The 19,033-nt window shown below is 56.5% G+C and overlaps 1 protein-coding gene across 5 annotated transcripts in view; it reads right to left on the bottom strand.

Annotated features, from left to right (window-relative positions):
* Positions 1 to 19,033, bottom strand: part of Acacb (acetyl-CoA carboxylase beta) — a 212,411-nt gene that overhangs the window by 82,487 nt on the left and 110,891 nt on the right. For 4 of the 5 annotated variants that reach the window (XM_046464308.2, XM_046464307.2, XM_046464309.2 and 1 more), the window contains 11 exons: positions 18,771 to 18,914; positions 18,197 to 18,317; positions 16,900 to 16,996; positions 15,316 to 15,412; positions 14,703 to 14,838; positions 13,621 to 13,798; positions 12,193 to 12,305; positions 8,335 to 8,489; positions 7,669 to 7,839; positions 7,453 to 7,589; positions 5,316 to 6,711 (listed from right to left, as the gene is read on the bottom strand). The exons of the other annotated variant lie outside the window; for it this stretch is intronic. In XM_046464308.2, the coding sequence (XP_046320264.1) occupies positions 6,585 to 6,711; positions 7,453 to 7,589; positions 7,669 to 7,839; positions 8,335 to 8,489; positions 12,193 to 12,305; positions 13,621 to 13,798; positions 14,703 to 14,838; positions 15,316 to 15,412; positions 16,900 to 16,996; positions 18,197 to 18,317; positions 18,771 to 18,914 (1,476 nt within the window). In that variant the 3' untranslated portion in view covers positions 5,316 to 6,584. Of the gene's footprint in view, positions 1 to 5,315; positions 6,712 to 7,452; positions 7,590 to 7,668; positions 7,840 to 8,334; positions 8,490 to 12,192; positions 12,306 to 13,620; positions 13,799 to 14,702; positions 14,839 to 15,315; positions 15,413 to 16,899; positions 16,997 to 18,196; positions 18,318 to 18,770; positions 18,915 to 19,033 lie in introns of those variants that run through there. 5 annotated transcript variants of the gene reach the window in all.

Here is a 19,033-nt window from a genome sequence, read left to right on the forward strand (position 1 = left end):
CCAGGGCCACCTTGTTCCCGGGCCACCTTGTCCCCAGAGCTATGCTCAGCCCAGGAGAACCTGCCACCTCAGTACAGCCTCCCCAGCTGCCGTGGGATGGGACGACTCTAGCTGGAGAAGGGGGACAGCTCACCTTGGGACCCGCTTCCTCCCTGCGGATGCTGAGCCCCGAGGAGCCTCTGGACTCTCTGCCGGGCACGACGCCACCCACATGGACAGCACCTCTGGCTAAGGAAGGAACCCGGGTCCAAGACGCTGGTCAGCAGCCGCTCCTGGGGCCCTTCTCCTTGTGGGTAAGAAGATCTGGCCGTCTGGGTTCCTGCCTGGGCTGAGGTAGGGCCAGCCTCTCCCCCCCCAGCCTGCCTCTCCCCCCAGCCTCCCCAGTAGCTGGGATTACAGGTGCCACCCTGTGCCAGGTGATTTGAGGGTTCATTTTTGTGTGTCGGGGGTACCAGGGACTGAACTCAGGGGCACTCGGCCACCAAGCCACACCCCCAGCCCTATTTGGTATTTTATTTAGAGACAGCGTCTCCCTGAGTTGCTTAGCACATTGCTTTTGCTGAGGCCGCCTCTGAACCCGCGATCCTCCTGTCTCAGCCTCCTGAGCCGCTGGGATGACAGGCATAGGCCACTGCGCCGTCTGATTTGGGTTTTTAACATTCCTAAATGTGGGATGGAGGAAAGGGTGAAGAGATGCCACAGCAAAGGGCCCGAGGCTCACTGGGCGGCTTGGTAACCGAGACAGGCAGCCCAAGGCCAGGAGAGTCCAGAACGTTCCTCCTCCTGGGGCTGAGGGCCCCGGGCCCTGGCACCAGCTGCGAGGTGAGCTATGAGGTGACACCGAGGGCGGACGGGGAAGGCGGTGCACAGCCCGCGGGTCCCTCCTCGGGGTGATGAGCCTGGCCGCCCTTTCTCTACGTCTGGCGGCCTCTGCTGCGCTTGGAAGGCGACAGGCAGAACCTGGGGCGGGAGGGGAGGAGGGAGGCGGAGGGATCCAGGGCCTCGGGTGGCCCGGTCAGGGGCAAAGGTCCTAGACATCTGAATTAAAAGGACTTGGCAGCTCCACGCCAAACAAAGGAACCCCCACAAAGCACCTCAGAAAACAGGCAGCTGGGAGGAGGGAGGAGTCGGAGCCTCGTGCGTCGCCCGGGGAATGTGAAAGGTGGAAGTCGGGGTGGTGCTGCCGCAGAGAAGGACACGCCCCACAGCCAGATGACCCCGCCGTTCCACTTCCAGGCGTGAACCTGGAAGAATCGGAAGCGGGGTACACCGCAGCCTTCCTCACGACAGCCAACGTGCAGACGCAACCCGTGTCCGTCAGCAGATGACAGGATGAACGCAGCGGTACCTACACACCGTGGAATATTACTCATCCCTGAAGAGGAAGGAAATCCGGACACATGCTGCAACATGAAGGGACCTTAAGGACACAGTCACAAAAAGACAGATGCTGTAGGGTTCCAGTTATAGCGAGTAGCTAGAGCTGTCGAATTCCGAATTCATAGAGACGGGAAGCAGAGCGGCAGGTGCCAGGGCGGGAGGGACGGGGGAGGAGTTGTCCTTTAAGGGATCTGGGCTTTCAGCTTTGCGTGGGTCTCAGGGGGAGATGAAGGCACTTGCTGCTCCTGAACTGTACAATTAAAAATGGTGAAGAGGGGCGCCCGCCTGCAGTCCTGGTAGTCAGGGACCCCCACAGAAAGCAGGGCCTCTGAGGAGTAAGGGACAAACCCCCTCAGGGGACAGAGAGCAGACAGCCAGCACTCAGTCTTATGGGGTGAGCAGCCACACCAGAAAATCCGGAGCCGAGAGAGCAGTCTTCAAGGTGGTGGGAGGGAGCCCAGGAGGGGGCAGCCGGGAGCCCAGCACAGCTTCGGATTCTGTGTGGTCAGCGGGATGCCAGCTGGGACCCCCAGTGGGGTCGCCACTGTTCTGCTAAACACAAGGTCAGAGACTTTCCCGGATGATAGGGCCGATGCCAGGAGGCAGGTGGCAAATGCTTATGAGGTCACCTAAGCCAGCCACGGTGACATTCACCTTATTAGCATAACCAATGCACAGCCGACCACTCAGGGCATGAAGACAGGTGACAAAGAGCACAGGCACAACCCAGGTCCTGCCTCTGCACGGGATGACATCAAGGGACTGAGTTCCTGCCCAGCCCAGAGATGCCCTTAAAGCCGCCCCGCTTTGTCGCTGGCTGCTGTCAGCCGGGGCTCTCTGGGCCCTTATGCCGTCTCCCCTCTGGCTTGAGCAGAAGTCCCCAGGAAGCCATTGTGCCTAAGTTCCTTCCAGATCTGGGCTCATCCCTACACCTCTGCCCCCGGAGCCTGAGTTTGGGTAACAGTCTCAGCTACTCCGGAGGCTGAGGCAGGAGCACCGCCTGAGCCCAGGAGTTTGAAGCCATCCTGGGCCACACAGCCAGACCCCCTGACACAAACCCAGACCCAAAGGTTAAGAGGGTAAATTCTGTTATGTATATCTTAGCACAAGAAAAAATCAATTAAAAAGGGACTTGTAGACTCTTTGCCTGCATCTCCTACACACTATTCTGCTGGAAGCTACCTGCCACGGGTCAGATGTCACAGGATGTAGAATGTCACCAGAAGCTGACTTTGACCTCATGTTCCAGCAGAGGCCCTCTCAGTCGGTGGTGGACTGCTGTCCTCGGTTGGGTGACCAGAGGGATGTGGAGATCCCTAGGAACACATTCACCCACAAATCCACGCTTCACAAACACTGCACAGGAGCGGGAGAACAGGGCTGTGGGACCCCAAAGGAGGGGTCCCGACTCACTGGAGAGGTGGTCAGAGAAGGCTGTATATTGGAGTGGGGTTTTGAGGGATGCGTAGGAGTCCTCGAGGCAAAGTCAAGAGGGAAGGCGTTTCCCGCAGGAGAGTCACGCTTCCTTGGAGGTGATCTGACAGTTCCAAACGCCAAGAAGATGAAACATTAGAAGCAACTCCGACCCCCAGCCACCAGCTCAGGCTACCGTAGCCAGACTGTCCAGGCTGGCCGACCCCAAGCCTCGTGTCCCTCGGTGTTTAGAGCAGCCTGGCTTGGGGCGTAGCTGCATGGACAGTGCCCACCAGGGTGGGTTAGTGAAGGCCTTCCTATGTACAGTGGTCACTAGGGAGGCTTTCTGTGGCCTGTGCCTGGTTTCCTTCCTGCCACAGTGGCCTTGGAAGATTGCCCTGGGCATCTCCAGATGTAACACAGTCTGACTACTGTGACCCCGAGGGTCTCCTAATAGTTAACCACTTGCAATGCCTACCTGTTGGGAGCCCTGGATGTCGGTCCCCAAGGGCTGGCGAGGAGGGCTCGGCTGGTGCCTCTGCCCCTGATGGCGCTTGGCACATAGCACGTGCTCAATAAAATAGCAGATGAAAATGAAGCCTCCCGAGGCCCTGATTCCCTCCTGAGGAACAGCCAGCTGCCTCCCCCGGACACTGTTCTGATTTTGGGGGAGACAGCCAGTTCTCCATAGCCAGGAGTGTGGTTGTCCCAGGACACTGCAGTCCCTTAAGATATGTGGCAGAGTGTTTGCACAGAACCTTGGCACTTCCTCCTGTACCCCGTAAGACCGCTCCAGGTCATTCCCCATCGCTGTGTGTGTGAATGCTGTGCGAACTGTCATGTCGTGTGGGGGAAGTGACAAGATTAAAAACTCAGAAAAAAAATATCAGAGCCAGGAGGTTCTGTGCAACTACTCTGCCGTGCACGTTAAGGGACTGGGGACCTGGGACAACTGTGCTCCTGGCTACAGGAAAGCTCTGGAAACAAACGACCAACAAAACTGTTTTGAAACATAAAATGACTCTGGAGAAGTGTGCTCCTCCCGCAATCCACTCTGAAATGCGGCAAGATCATAGATGGAGGCACAGGTAAAAGGAGAGACGGAAGGTGGACGGGGAGGCAGGAAGGTAAGTCCTGCCATGGGGTGGAGAGGTGGCTTGGGCCGGTGGCCGGGGGCGGGTGTTTGCTTCCAATACCTCAACCTCTGGTGTTTGGAAAACTGCAAAATACAAGTTAGGGAGAAAGTGACCCTGGGGCCCAGAACTCTGGAGGGGAGGCAGAGCATAAGGATGTGAGCCTCGTTTGGACCTTAGAGGCCTGTGTCCATGCGGGGGGATCTGGTCCTGTCCCCTGCCCCTGTGACTGACTTGCCAAGTCCCCTGGGGGAGGAGAGCCAGCCTTGTCAAGGAAGGTGAGCCACCACCAATGGTCTAGCCTCCGGCAGGATCGGCCCACAGGCAGCCCCTGGAGTCTGTCTGACTCAAGCTGAGCTAAGTAGCCCATGTGTAGTCCCCAAGGCACAAAATACAACCAGAGCCTCCCCTGCCCGTCACAGCGGGGGCTGCATGGTAGCTTGTTCTCAGCTCCGTACCTGTGGGGTTTACTGGTGTAACACCTCTATGGTGCTGGTGTGGGTGGGCTTTAACTGCTGCTTCTGGGTCAAGTGAGCCACGTCTAGGGATAAGAATGTAGCGCTCACTCAAACTGATGTGAGCATAAAAAGAAAAAAAAAAAAAAAGCATAGTTTCCTGGGACTTCAGGTATGGCTTGATCTAGGCATCCACAGGACTGGGCCTCTCCATTTCTGGTACCACCTCCTTCTACACTGGCAGGTTCTCTCCACCTGTCAGTGCTGTCAGTCACTCCCAAAGCATTCTAATTGGCTCTGCTGGGGATATACACCTGGGGTATGACCCACCCCAGTGAGGTGGAAATGCCTAGGAAAAAAATATGCTGGGCAGAATAAAAGTGACCATTGTTCTGTGTTTTAGAGACAAAATTGAATAGTCCCTGTATATCGATAAAGTGCAATGGGGGAGGGGGAATGCTTCTGCCATTTAGACCTGTGCCAATTCCAAAGGGTGGCTCAAGCCACACCAGACCACCAAGAGCCTCTGTCAGAAAGGAGGGGGCTGGGCTCTGAAGTCAAACAGACTGTCCTGTGTGCCCATGGACAGGTGCCTCCACCTCTCTGAGCCTTGCTTTCCTCATCTGCAAAGTAGGGCTGGACAGCAGTGCTGGGCGATGGAGGTGAACAGGGACCCAGCCATCGTTCTTCCAGAGAAGCCTCCTTTGGGCCTTGTGGATGGATGTGGCTCCCTATAATTTGGTTAAACAAAGCTTTTCAGGGCTTAAAGACAGGGAAGACGGCGAGGACCACAGTCTGGCCCTCGGCTTCCCGCCCTGCGTCCCCAGCTGCTCCTGAGCCGGGAGCTCCCTCCAGGTCTCAGGTGCTGAGGACCAGGGGCTCCAGCAGGCAGCCTGCCTTTTCTGGGCTACACAGTAAGTCAAGGCCAAAGTGCTTCCTTCAAAAATAGTTTATTGTGCGTGTTTCCACGGAGCCGGGGGCAGCACTGGCCTGTCTGTCCTCCACAACCGAGAGGCCTGCAGCTCCCAGAGCAGCATCAAAGCCAGGGCCCAGCCTCTGGGTGCAACAACAGGTAATCCAACAGCTTTCTCCTGTCCCTCGATGCCACACCACCTTCATCTGCCAGGGTTGTCATTGCTGATGGACAGACTTTTTTTTTTTAACTCAGACAGGTTCCTGCATCTCGGCCGGAGGCCTCCACAGCGCCCCCGCGGTCTGCCACCCGCCAGGTGTAATGTCCAGTGTCCTGGAGGAACCACCGCCCAGCACAGGGGCTGGGGGGACCGGCTCCCTCCCCCTCACAGGCCCAAACGGGAGGGGCCGGCGGGTGCAGTCTGCAGAGCCAGGGGCTGGGGACACTGTCACCGAGTTCTTCCTGAGCAGATTGGCAGGGTTTCATTGTCTAGTACTCAGCTGCCCACGGCTCTTCCCTCAGTGCTGGAAGCCACCGTGGACACAGAAGTAACAGGTGAAGAGGGGACAGTGTCCCCAGGGGCCTCAAGGGGGAGGTGGCGGTGACCTTGGCCATGACGCTCGCTCATGAGCAAGCTGGGCCGTGAGCCTGGGGAGGGCTCCCCTGCATCTGTGTCCCCAGGTCAGGCCTGAGGTGTGCCCGGGGGCAGGTCTAGCAGGGTCCCTCTTCTCCTCCGAGAGAGGGCCGGGCAGAGCCCTGTAACCCTCTGAAGGCCTGCAGCCAGGGACATTTCTGCTCATTTTGCTTCGTCTCTTTGAAGAAGCGACCGTCCGCTGATGAGGGCCAACAATCCTAGCGGCTCACTAGGGCCTTGGGAATTAAGTGCCATTTCATCATCTGAATAATTAAAAAAAAAACAAACCTCACCCCGTTTCCCAGGGGGCCGGGCGCATCTGCACACCCCTCAGTACAAAAATGGGCTTCTCTGGTCTTGTCCCTAGGGTCCCCTACCTGGCTGTTTATTCTGCTGAAACAGGTCACGTTTATGTCAAGTGCTGGTCTCAGAGTAAAAAAAAAAAAAAAAAGGATCCCATGATCTGACAGGAAAGGAGGCGAAGAGCCCGCCGCACAGGCCCGGAGCCTCCCCTGGGCAGGAGTGGGCCGAGGCCAGCTGCCCTGGCTGGGCACACGTCCGCCGGACGCTGCGTTTCTCTAACGCAGCAGGTGCTGATGTCCTGGCCGGGCCTGTGGCCGGTCGCCTGGGTTCACCCGCCCCTGGTCCTGAAGTGCTCAGGTGGACGCCGGGCTCTCGGCGGACGACAGCAGCTGGGCCACCTGGGCCCGCTCGGCCGGGCTGATGTGCTGGCTCAAGTACACGATGCTGTCCATGGCCACGTCGGGGTTCCCCTGGACCAGCCTGCGGGGGAGCAAAGGGCTGGGTCACTCCTGCCGCTTAGTCCAGGGCCCTCGATGACAGAGACCTTGGCCATGTCCTCTTCCTGGGCAGGAACCTGATTCCCTTCCTTGTGTGTCAGGACACCTGAAGGGTAGCACCGTCCTGTCTGGTCACTGGCCGGCTGATGGACTCTCTTTGTTTATCTTTCCTTTTGGTGCTGGGGGTTGAACCCAGGGGTGCTCTAGTGAGTCACATCCCCGGCTCTTTTTGGTTTTTGAGACACTGTCATTAGGGCCTTGCTGAGTTGTTGGGGCTGGCCTCCAACTTGTGATCCTCCCACCTCAGCCTCCCTGATCTCTGGAATTACAGGTGTGATGCACCTGAGGCGAGTACCCAGCTTCATACCCTAAATGGGGTCCTGCTGCCCTACTGATGAGAGTCCTCTGGAAAGGCTGGCAGTGGGACGGGAGCCCAAGCTCCAGGTCTAGAGGGACCCCCAACCAGGTTCTGGGTGTGACATGGGACAAGTCACCCTCCAGATTCCAGCAGGAATCACAACAGAAGGCATCGTGGCATCTTTGTGGCCTCCCAGGTCTCTGGGCCTCCCCCTGGCCTGGTGCTGGGAGAGGGGACGCTGGGCAGTGTGGTCCCCTGGCGGAGTGGGGCCGTCGGGCCTGGCACTTCACTACCAAAGACAGTGCGGGCTCAGGCGCCCTGGAGCCGGGCAGCTGGAGAACAGGCCGGGCGGGGACGGACACTCACCCGCGGATGGTCTTGAGGGCGGAGTCGCGCCGCAGGTACCTGATGTTCTCGTGGATGGCGGAGCGCAGCCCCTCCCCCGCCTGCCAGTGCTGCTCCAGCCACTGGACCACGGCCTGGTTGTTGTCCCACAGGTAGGCCTGGCGGGGACAGGCTGCTCACACGGGACCCTGCGGGGCAGGCCCCTGGGACCCCGGCTCGCCCCTGCCCCAGGCCCACCTTGACGGCCCCTTCGGTCTCCACGAACCAGCGGCGCAGCATGGACTGCACGTGCTCCTGGCCCAGGTCGCCGCTGGCGCGCAGCACCTCCTGCTTGACCTGGCCTTCCAGGAGGAGGCGGCGCAGGCGCCAGTACAGGAAGGTGCGGGCCGTCCTCCACTCCAGCACGTCCTGCGGGCAGCCAGGCTGAGCCCCTGACCCTCCCGAGCTGTCACCCCCCCCCCCCCAGACAGGCGACAGGCAACAGCGAGGTCGCTGCGTGGGGGAGGGACGCTGCCCCGCAGGGGGCGGAGCCGTCTAAACCAGCGCCGGCCACCTCCCCCTCTGGGGACACGAGACATTCCAGCAGGAGAAGCTGGCAGGCAGTGGAGGTGATTATGGGATGTCCTCTGGGGGACATCAGGCCAGGGCTTCGGGAAACCGGGGTGACACGAGGGCTCCCTTGGGTCCTCGCCTTGGTCAACACTAACCTCAAGCCTCCTGCCACCACCTGGGGCTGTGCAGGGCTCCCGGCTCCCAGCCTAGGGTGTCATTGTGCTGGTGCCACCAGCATGGAGACTTTTGTTTTAAGCTCCTCAGGTGACTCCCAGGTCTGTCCCCCCCCCAGCCCCACTGTCCTCCCAGGTGGGGCCCTGGTGGCCTCAGGGGGTCCTCTCCCGGCCTTACGGAGATGACGCCCTTCTCCAGCATGTGGCCCGGCGTGTCGTGGAGGTCGGCGAACTGCACCGCCACCTGGTGGTAGATGGGGAGCAGCAGCTCCTCGCGCGCCCTCAGCCGGCCCTCCAGCTCCCTGCGCTCCTTCTCCGGGAGCTGGGCCGTCCCTGCGGGGGCAGAGGAGCAGCTCAGGACCCGGGCACACCTCGGAACACTGCCACACAAGGCAGGGCTGGAGGGTTGTTTTTTTTTGAGAGTGCATAAACGTCTGCAGGACAGGCGGGGCCCCATGAGATACTGGGGCGTTAACGCTGATGTTCCCCCTAAATCAAGCTATTCCGTGGGCTCAGGAGTAGACTCACCATGGCAGGATGGTGTCCTACATGCAGCTTTAACTCTGACCCTTCTGTCAGGCCCTCTGTGCTCCATAGGATACCATCAATTACAACTTTAATACAAATTATAAAATGCAATAAGGAGCCCGGTCCAGTGGCACATGCTCGGGAGGCTGAGGCAGGAGGATGGGGAGTTCAAAGCCAGCCTCAGCAACAGAGAGGTAGGTGCTAAGCCACTCAGGGAGACCCTGTGTCTAAATAAAATACAGAATAGGTCTGGGGATGGGGCTCAGGGGTCAAGTGCCCCTGAGTTCAATCCCTAGTACCAAAAAAAAAAAAAAAAAAAAAAAGAAAAAAAAGAAGAAGAAAGAAAATACTCGTATAAGAAGAAGACTTTGTAGTCAGAATCTTCCTATCAAAGATTTACAGAAATAATGCCAATTGTACACAAATCCAGAAAATAGAACAGACTTTCCAAATCCCCAAGGTCCGCACTACCCTGATGCCAAAACAAACAACTCACACGTACTGGGCAACACATCTGGGGAAGACACAGTGATAAGGCCGCTGCCATAATGCGGAGAACAAACAGGGACACCTGAAGCAGACCACACCTACAGACCACGATGAAGCAAAGCCATCGAACAAAATGGTACAACTTTGATGTCCAGCTGGCAATTCTAAAGGGACAATTTGTGGCTCTCTCTCCAAGCTCGTGCAGAAGCTTTCTGATGTGCTGTCACCCCACTTATTGATTCTTGGTGTCACTTGCTAGGCTCTAGGGTTTTGAACTAGGGGCCTGAGCCGACGTGGGGGGTGTGGAGCTGTTTTCTTCTGGCGGTTGCAGTTCCCGGTCTGGATCTGAGGTCTTGGGTCCTTTTGAGTTGACTTGTGCAGGGCGGCAGGTGAGGGTGTAGTTTCACTCTTGGACACGTGGATACCCAGTTTTCCCATTTATTTAAAGGCTGTCTTTTCTCCAAGGCATGTTTTTGGCACCTGTGTTGACTATCAGATGATGGCATCCGTCTGTCTGCCTGCTCTCCATTGCTCTTCGTGTCGGTCTGGATGCTGCTGCCATGTGTTCTGGTCCTGCAGCTCTGTGGGGCACCTGGAGGCCAACGCTGGGATACCTCACGCCTGCTCTTCTGGCTCAGGACTGGCTGGTTATTCTGGGTCTTTTATTCTTCCAGATGAATTTTAGGACTGTGTGCGGCCCTCAGTGAAGAATGTCATGGGTGTTGTGGTGGGGACTGCACTGAACCTGTGTAACACTCAGGGCTGTTTTGACTGTACTGATTCTTGTCTACCCAAGAACAGGGGAGAAAAATCTTTCCCAGCTGCTCCTCCAGCAGGATTAACATCCATAATAGACAAAGAACTCAGACCCTTACCACGAAAAACTGACCCAATTAATAATAAACGGGTAAAATAACTCAACGGATTTATCTCAAAAGAGGCAACACAAATGGCCAACAAATATATAAAAAAAATGTTCTACCTCCCTAGCAACCAGGGAAATGCAATCTAAACTACACTGAGATTTCACCTCACTAGGATGGCAGTCATTAAGAATATAAATGATAATAAACGCTGGTGAGGACCCGGGGAAAGGGACACTCCCACGTTGTTAGTAGGACTGGGAATCAGCACAACCACTCTGGAAAGCAGTATGGACAGTCCTCAAAGGACTAGGCAGGGGAACACCATACAACCCAGCTCCCACTCCTCAGTATTATCCAAAGACCTAGAATCACCATCCTCTAGTGACACAGGCATGTCAGTGTGTACAGCAGCACAGTTCACAATAGCCAAGTTATGGAACCAACTGGGTGCCTGTCAACAAATGGATGAATGGGTACAGAAAATATGTACATATACACAAAGGAGTTCTACTCAGCCATACAGGATGGAATGATGGCCAGGGGCGGTGGCTCAGGCCTGTCCTCCCAGCAGCTCCGGAGGCTGAGGCAGGAGAGTCGTGAGTCCAAAGCCAGCCTCAGCAACAGCGAGGCCCTAACCAACTCAGTGAGACTCTGAATCTAAATAAAATACAAAACAGGGCTGGGGATGGGGCTGAGTGGTTGGGGGCCCCTAGGTTCAATCTCAGGGGTATGCTCTCCCTGCAAAAAAGAATGAAATGACGGCATTTGCTGGCAGATGGATGGAACTGGAGATCATGGTGCTAAGTTAAATAAGCCAGACTCAGAAAGTCAAGGGTCAGATGTCTCCTCTCCTGTGCAGAAACTGCTGCAAAATAAGGGAGGGGGGACAGAAGGGAGAGGAGAGGGACTGAGGGGAAGGTGGAAGGGACGGGAAGAGGGAAGAGCGGTGGAGAGCAACTGACCCACTGCTCTGTACGTCCATGAAGAACCACCATGAACGTCCCCTCAGGCTATCTATAGAGCACTGATTCCAAAACCAAGAATCAACAGGAGGAAGCCCAGCAGAGTAAAGGGAAGGGGAGGGGGAGGGCAGAGAGGGAGAGAGGACGTGCTGGGGACTGAGGGGCCAGCTGGGCTCCGTGCAGGTGTGCTCATGTTGAAACGGACCCCCTCTTGGGCCCCGCTATGATGCACTAATGAAAACGTTAAATAAATAGGATTTTGTCACCAAAATTCTAACCCCAACACTTCAATTGTTATACTTTGTGCTAAGAAATAAATTTACAGTGGTGTTATAGGGTCAGCATCCCTGACCCCAAAATCCAAAATCCAAATGCTGCAAAAGCTAGAGCTTCTAAACTGCCGACATGATGTCACAGTGGAAAATCCCGGACCTCGTGGCACAGGTCGCCATCAAAACGCAGGTGCATAACAACGCGCATAAAATCACCTTCAGGTTTTATACATAAGGTGTCGAGGAAACGTAAATGAGTTTTGGGTTTAGATGTGGGTCCCGTCCCCAGAAGACCTCATTGTACAGATGCAAATATTCCCAAGTCCAAAAAAATTGCCATCTGGAACATATCTGTTCCCAAGGGATAGTAAACCTGTGTGTGTGTGTGTGTGTGTGTTTTAATGTTAAAATGATTGACTTGGAAATACAAATATTTGGAAAAATCTCACGATTACCATAGCTGTGTTTGGTGTGTCTTTATTGCATTTTTTAAAAAGATTTTTTTTAGTTGATGGACCTTTATTTATTTATTTTATGGCTACTGGGCACTGACCTCAGGGCCACTCGGCCCCTAAGCCACATCCCCAGTCCTATTGGTATTTTATTTAGAGACGGGGTCTCCCTGAGTTTCTCAGGGCCTCACTTGTGCTGAGGCTGGTTGAACGCACGATCCTCCTGCCTCAGCCTCCCCAGCCGCTGGGAGGACAGGCGTGCAGCACGGTGCCCGGCTTGGGCCTGTATTTTATTCACTCATTTCTCTGCGGTGCTGAGATTTGAACCCAGTGCCTCTCACATACGAGGCAAGTGCTCTCCCCGTGAGCCGCAGCCCCAGCCCTCTTTCTTGCTCATTTTCTAATACGCTAGGAACCACCATGACGGGACTGGCCGGCACCCCCCTCCCGGCCCCCGGCCCCCTCACCTAGCTGCTCCACGAGCTTCTTGTAAGCCGGGTCAATACGCCTCATGGCCTTTACCAGGTCTTTTCTTCTGAACTTAATCTCCACCGTTCCCTCGGGCTCCAGAACGCCCCCCCTGTAAAAAGAAGAGGCAGGAGTGGGTGCAGGCATCGCCAGCAAGCCCCAGCTCCTGGAGGTGGAGGAAGCTCAGGGTAGGGAGCTGGGAGACCTGGGTGTCGGCTCTAACGCAGATCTGCTGTGTGCTCTCGGGCAAGTCACTTTCCCTCTCTGGGTTTCTGTTTCTATACCCAGAGAAGGAAGGGCTGAATCAACATCTTAAAATGATGCTTTCTCAACTCTGGAGAGCCATTGAGCTGCATTTCATAACTCTCTCCGTAACAGCGTAACTCCTAGCACTGCCCTTTCTGACTTTCCCAATTCCTGCTCTTCTAGAGTCGGGGCACCGTTTCTGAGCCCTTTAAAGCTTAGAAGTAGTGATGAGAGCCCAGCATGTCCTGTGCCGACAACACCCTCATTTTCAACCTTCTCACTCCCCCCTCAGTCTACCTCGCCCCCTTCTGCTTTTGATAGGTTAGAAGCCCTAAGAAACCAACAGGCAGCTCTGAGCTTCCTAGCAGCCAGAGGGAGAAGTTGATTGAATTTCAAGTGAGGTGCAGGATTCCGAGTCTTCCTCAAGGACTGGCCTCAGGAGCCTGCCATGAGGATCTAGGCACCGTGAAGACAGGACAGGCCTGGCTCATTGGACATCATGACACAATACCCAACAAAATGCCTGGCTTGTGGCAGGAACTCAGTAACTGCTCAGTGAATTAAGGAAGGAGGAAGGAGTGAACACAGAACAGGGTGCCCACATTTTGGGAAGAACCACTCTTGAGGACTTTATGTCCGACACAGCAGGTAGCATAAGGTGTTCCCTCTGAAGGCCTCAACCACCATGACAGGCATTCCTATCACATCCTGTTTGAGAGCCCCTGGGATTTATTCCTCCTGAAGAAAATGCCAAGGTTTCTCTCCCACAATGAACAGGACCCCATCATTCAGGTCTTTATCTGGTCACTTGTTCTGTCAGGATTTCCCCATCCCTGAGAGGAGTCAGGCGTTGTGACAGACCCTGGGCCCAGAAACTAGCCTCAGAGCCTAGTGAGAGAGGCAGAACTCATATTTCCCTTTTCATCCTGGCTGCCAGGAGGCTCATGGGCTTTGGGTCTTTCCTTTAATATTTCATTTTTAATTATGTTATTATTTTGGTATTTCCTTTATTATTTTTCCATGGCAAACTTCCTTGAGGATAAGTTACATAAAAAGAGACAAAACCTCTACCACCTATGGGTTCCAGCTGTTGAGAAAACCCACTCCGGTGCTGCTTTTGCCCCAGTTCAGTGAGGGACCTCTGTTTCCAGGAAACACCGGCTGACGGGGTGACCACCCACCTGCTCTCTCTGTCCGCGTACATTTCTATGCACAAGGGGTTGATGGTGGAGTCGAGGACCACCCAGGAGCCCCCGCGCAGCTCCGCGTGGGGCGGGATGTAGATGAGGATGGGCTGTGTGTACTGCCTGAGGCCATCCACGATGTAGGCCCCGAACTTCAGCACCTGGTCATACATGTCTGGAAGGCAAGGCCACCCACCCGCTTAGGTGACCAGAGGCCCCGGCTCACCCACACACAAAGCCCACAGCCCAAACGGTCCCTGGGTCCCCAGGGAGCAGGGTCAGCTGGGAGGCTTGGCGAGCACTGGGCTGGGAGTGGGGGGCCGACCAGGCATAGACGGTCCCCTGAGTGGCAGTGTGGCCCGTGTCCTCACCTGTAAACAGAGGCACCGGAAGCAACTCACCTCTGAGACCCCTGCCACCCTGTGTGGCCAACACAAAGAGCCCCCCAATCCTAATGGCCCCTGCTCCCCTGCCCTCACCTCCCACCAAGACACACCCTCCAAGTACCCGGGCACCCTACACGGTGACAGTAACGTCACCACCAATACGCGCACCTTGTGCATGGGATCCTCACTGTGGCCCCCCAAGGTTGGTCCTATTTTAACTCCTTGCACAAAGGAGGGAAACTGAGGCTCAGAGAGGTTGCCCAGCCAGCAAGGATGCACAGCAGATCTGCCTCCCTCCCACGCCAGCCCTTTCCTCTGCACCCCACTGACAGCCACCATGTCTAGAGATGTGTGGTGGCTTAGGGAGCCTGCACAGCCCTAAGGTCACCTGAGGCTTGGAGCAGCCCCAGGGAAGGTGGGTGGGTGCATGTCCTTCCCATCTTACCAAGTGGGGAGGTGACAGCCCAGGCCACCCAGGAGCTAACCTCCTGCCCTGCCACTCAGGTGTGACCTCTAGGAAGCCACACGGCCTCCGACATGTGGCTCCTCATCTATAAAAAAGGGCGGCGTTACCTGAACCACCTCTGGTCTTCAGGAGGAACAGCTAAGGGGACAGCGGGGGCAGGATGTGCAGAAGGAGCTGCCTGGGGACCAAGGCTGCAGGCGACTGTGAGGACAACCAGGCGGCCCTACCTTTCATGCCCCCGGAGAAGCCCCTCCAGTTGGCAAAGATCAGCAGAGGCAGCTTCTCGCGGTTGAAGTCCTTGATGACCTGGGCGGTTTTGTAGGCAGAGTCTGGGAACCACACCTGGCCCGCCTGCTGGGTGATCTGGAACACGGACAGCCCGCGTCACACGCCCCGAGCAGCAGGGCCCTGGGTCGCAGGGACCCCAGCCCCGGCCTGTCCCTGGCACCAACACTGGAGCCAGAAGGAGGCCCAAAGCTCATCTGCCTCATGTGACACTCACCAAGAAGCACAGAGGGTCCCACTGTCCCCACATCTAAGCTCAGAGAGGTGCCAAGCTGGTCAAGGGCACACTGAGACCCCAAAGCAGTCCCCCACCCCCGGGCAGTTCCCACTGTGGGCTGCAGCTGATGGCGGAAACAGCAGTGGGGGCAGGGCTGGGGGAGGGGGCTCCCCAGGACCTATCATCCCCCCAGAGGTAGCAGACACACTTCAGTGGAGGGGGCCCCGGGGACACACCCAGCCACCCAGGGCCACGGCCCTTGCTTCCTAGCCTCCGGGTTGGGATAGCGGGACCCTCTCCTACCAGCAGAATGACGCCCAGCAGCCACAGCCCCTCACCTTGGCCTCGGAATCAAGGTTGGCAGGGTCTGCGGGGACCGCCATCTCCATGGTCCGCGTCTCCACGGCGATGACTCCGACGGGGATTCCCCCCAGCCTGGAAGGTGAGCACACGTGAGCCGGGCACCGGGCAGCCCCTGGGCAGACCTCGGGGTGGGGGGACCAGGGTGCACCCAGCCCTGGCTGCAGGTGTTCTGGGAGTGGGGACAAGGCCATGTGGAGTAGAACGCTGGTTTCACTCTGGTGGATTAGTAGATGGCGAAAAAAAAGCTCCAAGAACCTGGCAAGCCGGGGGTCCAGCAGGTGCACATGCCCTGTCGGGTGAGGGGCCACCGGGACTGCAGCAGCTGGTCTGAGAGGACTTCCTGTGACAACAGCTGCACTTCTCACCTGAACTGTCCCATATGGCAGCTCGCATGGGCAAGGAGACACCCAGGTGACCTCTTTCATTTAAATTCTAACTTTAGACTTTTTTTTTTTTTTTGGCTGGGGATCGACCCCAGGGCCTTGCACATGTTAGGCGAGTGCTCTACCCCTGAGCCACACCCCAGCCTTAAATTGCCCCTCCACCTGTCACCTGCAGCTGGTGATGACCACAGCACAGAGAAAAAACCACCTGTGGAGAGGGCCAAGGGACACTGAGCCTGACGGAAACTCAGCTCAGGGGTCACTGTGACATCAGGAACCGTCACCTCGTACTGGTGGCCACCCCAGGTCACGTGCTTCACGGGGACGTTCTCGTTCACTCATGCAATGACCCTACGGGCAGGTGGGGGACGCCCATCTCTGGACCAAGGGCCTCCGCGTGAAAGGCGGCGTGGATTTCATCTCCAGTTTTTATGAAAAATGCGTTTAAAATAAACAGTCACAGAGAACACAACTTCGCGTCCAACCGTGCTTAGGATTTTAATATTTCTTGTCCAGGAAGGTAGATGATAACTATGACAGGGACACTGCCACGTGGGTGCCCTGCGTGGCACTTCCGGTCTATAACGCACTACCGCGTTTACTGCCACGGAGGCCCTCTGGGTAGGACGACCACCCCATTCTACAGAGGAGGGCGTGGAGGCCCAGAGGCCTGACCCGCAGTCCAGCCCCAGAGCTGGACGTAGCTCTACGTGCTGCCAGGGATCTGAGTGGTAAGTCATGAGGGCTCCATGTGGGCGAAGGTCCCCAAAGATGAGGACCACGTGGCTAGAGGGGGCGCTCACTTGAGGCATTCAAGTGTTGATGGCTTCTGTCGGCCGTGGTGCCCTCCAGGGGCTCCTTACACAGAGTACTGAGGGTCTGAGGTTTTCCAGAAGGGTACCAGGGCCACCTTCTGAGGCCCAAAGGGTCCCCACGGTTAGGGGACTGAGGCTAGGGACAAGGTCCCAGCCCCAGGAGCAGCTGAGGCCACAGATGAGAACAGAATCTAGGAACGGCTTCATCATCCAGGAAACCTTCTGCCAAGTTGGGTTTTGTCTTCCAGAAAATCCTGGGGCCAAGGAGGAGGCATCCCTGGGGACCCTGGGATGCTGGGAGTCCCAGCGCCTGGCGAGGCCAGGGGTTTGCAGACTGCTCCCGTCCTGTCATCAGGGTTACCTGGCTCGTCCCGTCACCACCGTCTGGGCCCAGGGCGCCATGATTTCCTTGAAACTGCCCTGGTCGAAGAAGCCACTCTGCCAGGTCCCCTTCAGAGCTGTGGTCAGAAGACAGGAGCCCAGATGGAGGGGCTGGTGACACCCCAGGTTGGCCTCCTCAGTCTGAGGACAGCCTGACCTTGACCTCAGAGCCCAAATGCCCTTTTCTCCCTAAAAACGTGCAGTTCCCAACCACTCACCTCCCCAAAACAAAACAGCAGCAACAAAAACCACGCTGCAAAGACAACATGGAGCCTGTTCAGCCCACGTGGAGGGCCAGCCGCCTCCAGCTGCAGTGATGCCAGGTGCCCGGAAAGCCAAGCCTCAGGCCCCGCCCTCCTGCCCAAGAGCACGCCTTCCGGGCACCTCTTCCCGGAAGAGACACAGCCCTGGAAGACACCCCTGAACTGCAGCCTGGGAACCACTGGGCTGGGAAGAGCCCCCCACGTCCCAGAGTAGGATAAAAACAATGTGACGTCAATGCCACTTCCAGGAAGGAAACAGCAACTTCAATCCACAGCGTGGCGTAAGTGGCTTCAGTCATGACAAGAGGAGACAGGCCTGCGGGGAGTGTCTCAAGTGCAGGTGTGAGCAACGGAGGCTGGTGCCGGGCACCAAGCAGCCCACTTGGGCTCTGTGGCAGGGCTGGCCGGACTCCACGGAGCAAGGTTCCAGCACAAAGTGGCTCATTTCTGAACTGAGTTAGACACGGGCCCTCTGTGCTCACAGGCGCAAGGGCCCCAGAGGAGAACAGGGAGGGACGCAACCACGGAGATGCTTCTGCTGGGTCACGTCCCCACATCAGCACACAGCTCAGTGAGCAGAGCACCATCTGCAGGGAGCAGCAGGTGGAATTCGACACTTGGGATACGGTGACAGGGGAGCTCAGCTTTCCGGTCCATTCTGGTTGCTCAGAATGTAATGACATACCTCTAAGAGACAGAGCCATCCCCTTCAGAAGGGGAGAGAGGGGTGTGTGTGTGTGTGTGTGTGTGTGTCAAAGAGGCCAAGATGCCCATCCTGGGAAACTCAGAGTCCCTTTCCATTTATGAGCCCCAGAAACTATAGCTGTTTCCAACACTCACTGGTCAATGACTCCAGAAAACCACAGAGTAAAATCTCCATCCCCCAACTCCACCGGCCTCTCAGCTTAGGGACACCCCTCTGGGATATGGGGAAAAAAAATCAATGCTTCTACCTTCAGGCTCTTTTACCTCAGGCCCAAGTCCCAGTTCCCTGGCAACACACTAAGGACTTACTTGGGTGAGGCCTTCCGGCAAGCATCCACCGGGGGTCGTAGGGGGCTCTGGATGGGAGAAATTCAACTTCTCTGTCAATAGGATCAGTGGGTGTGATGATAGGGACTGGGCTGAGGTTATCCTAGAAAAGAAAGCCGTCTCCAATTCAGTCTCCAGGGCTTCTCAGTAACACCCATGTTTTTTTTTTTGCCTCCGACTACAATTATGCCTGGTTATGCAGCAATAGCCTCTCACTCGGGCTTTGGAAGCCAATGTTCTGGTTGGGAAATGCCAGGCAAGAGCTAGCTCTATGGATTCTTTTGAAATCCAGTTTCGGGAGTCCTGAGTGCATTCCACCATTCAAATGGATTTGATGAAGGCGGGGAGTGAAGGTCATTCCTTTTTAAAAAATCATTATGATTCCACCAAAACAGCAACCAGCAGCTTGCACAGGACTGGGTATCAGAGAGGCAGGAGGGAGGAGGGAATGAACCCAGCCACATCTGAAGGGCTTCCCACCCACCACCCTCCACACCACCCAAATGGGCTTGATGATAGAGTCCTCTAGGCTCTAAGCCCAGGGGCGATCCTGCACCTTTGGCATATAGGAGAGCCACTCCAGGATGGTGTAGACCCCTTCAAAGTCATCCGGCACGGTAATGTGGGAGACGCCATTGAAGTGCATGATCTGAACGCCACCCAGCTGGTTGTTGGACGTGTAGACCTCTCTTCCCAGCACCTGCTTCGACACAACGCGGTTAGCAAAGTCCTGCGTGGCCAGGGCCCCTTCCATCTGTTGGGAATCACCTTGCCCAGAGTGGGTCTCAATCCCGGCTGCACACGACAATCAACCGGGAG

This window comes from Marmota monax, unplaced genomic scaffold, assembly GCF_021218885.2.
Source record: "Marmota monax isolate L192 unplaced genomic scaffold, Marmota_monax_Labrador192_F-V1.1 WCK01_AAM20220418_F8-fsc00269, whole genome shotgun sequence".
NCBI lineage: Eukaryota > Metazoa > Chordata > Mammalia > Rodentia > Sciuridae > Marmota > Marmota monax.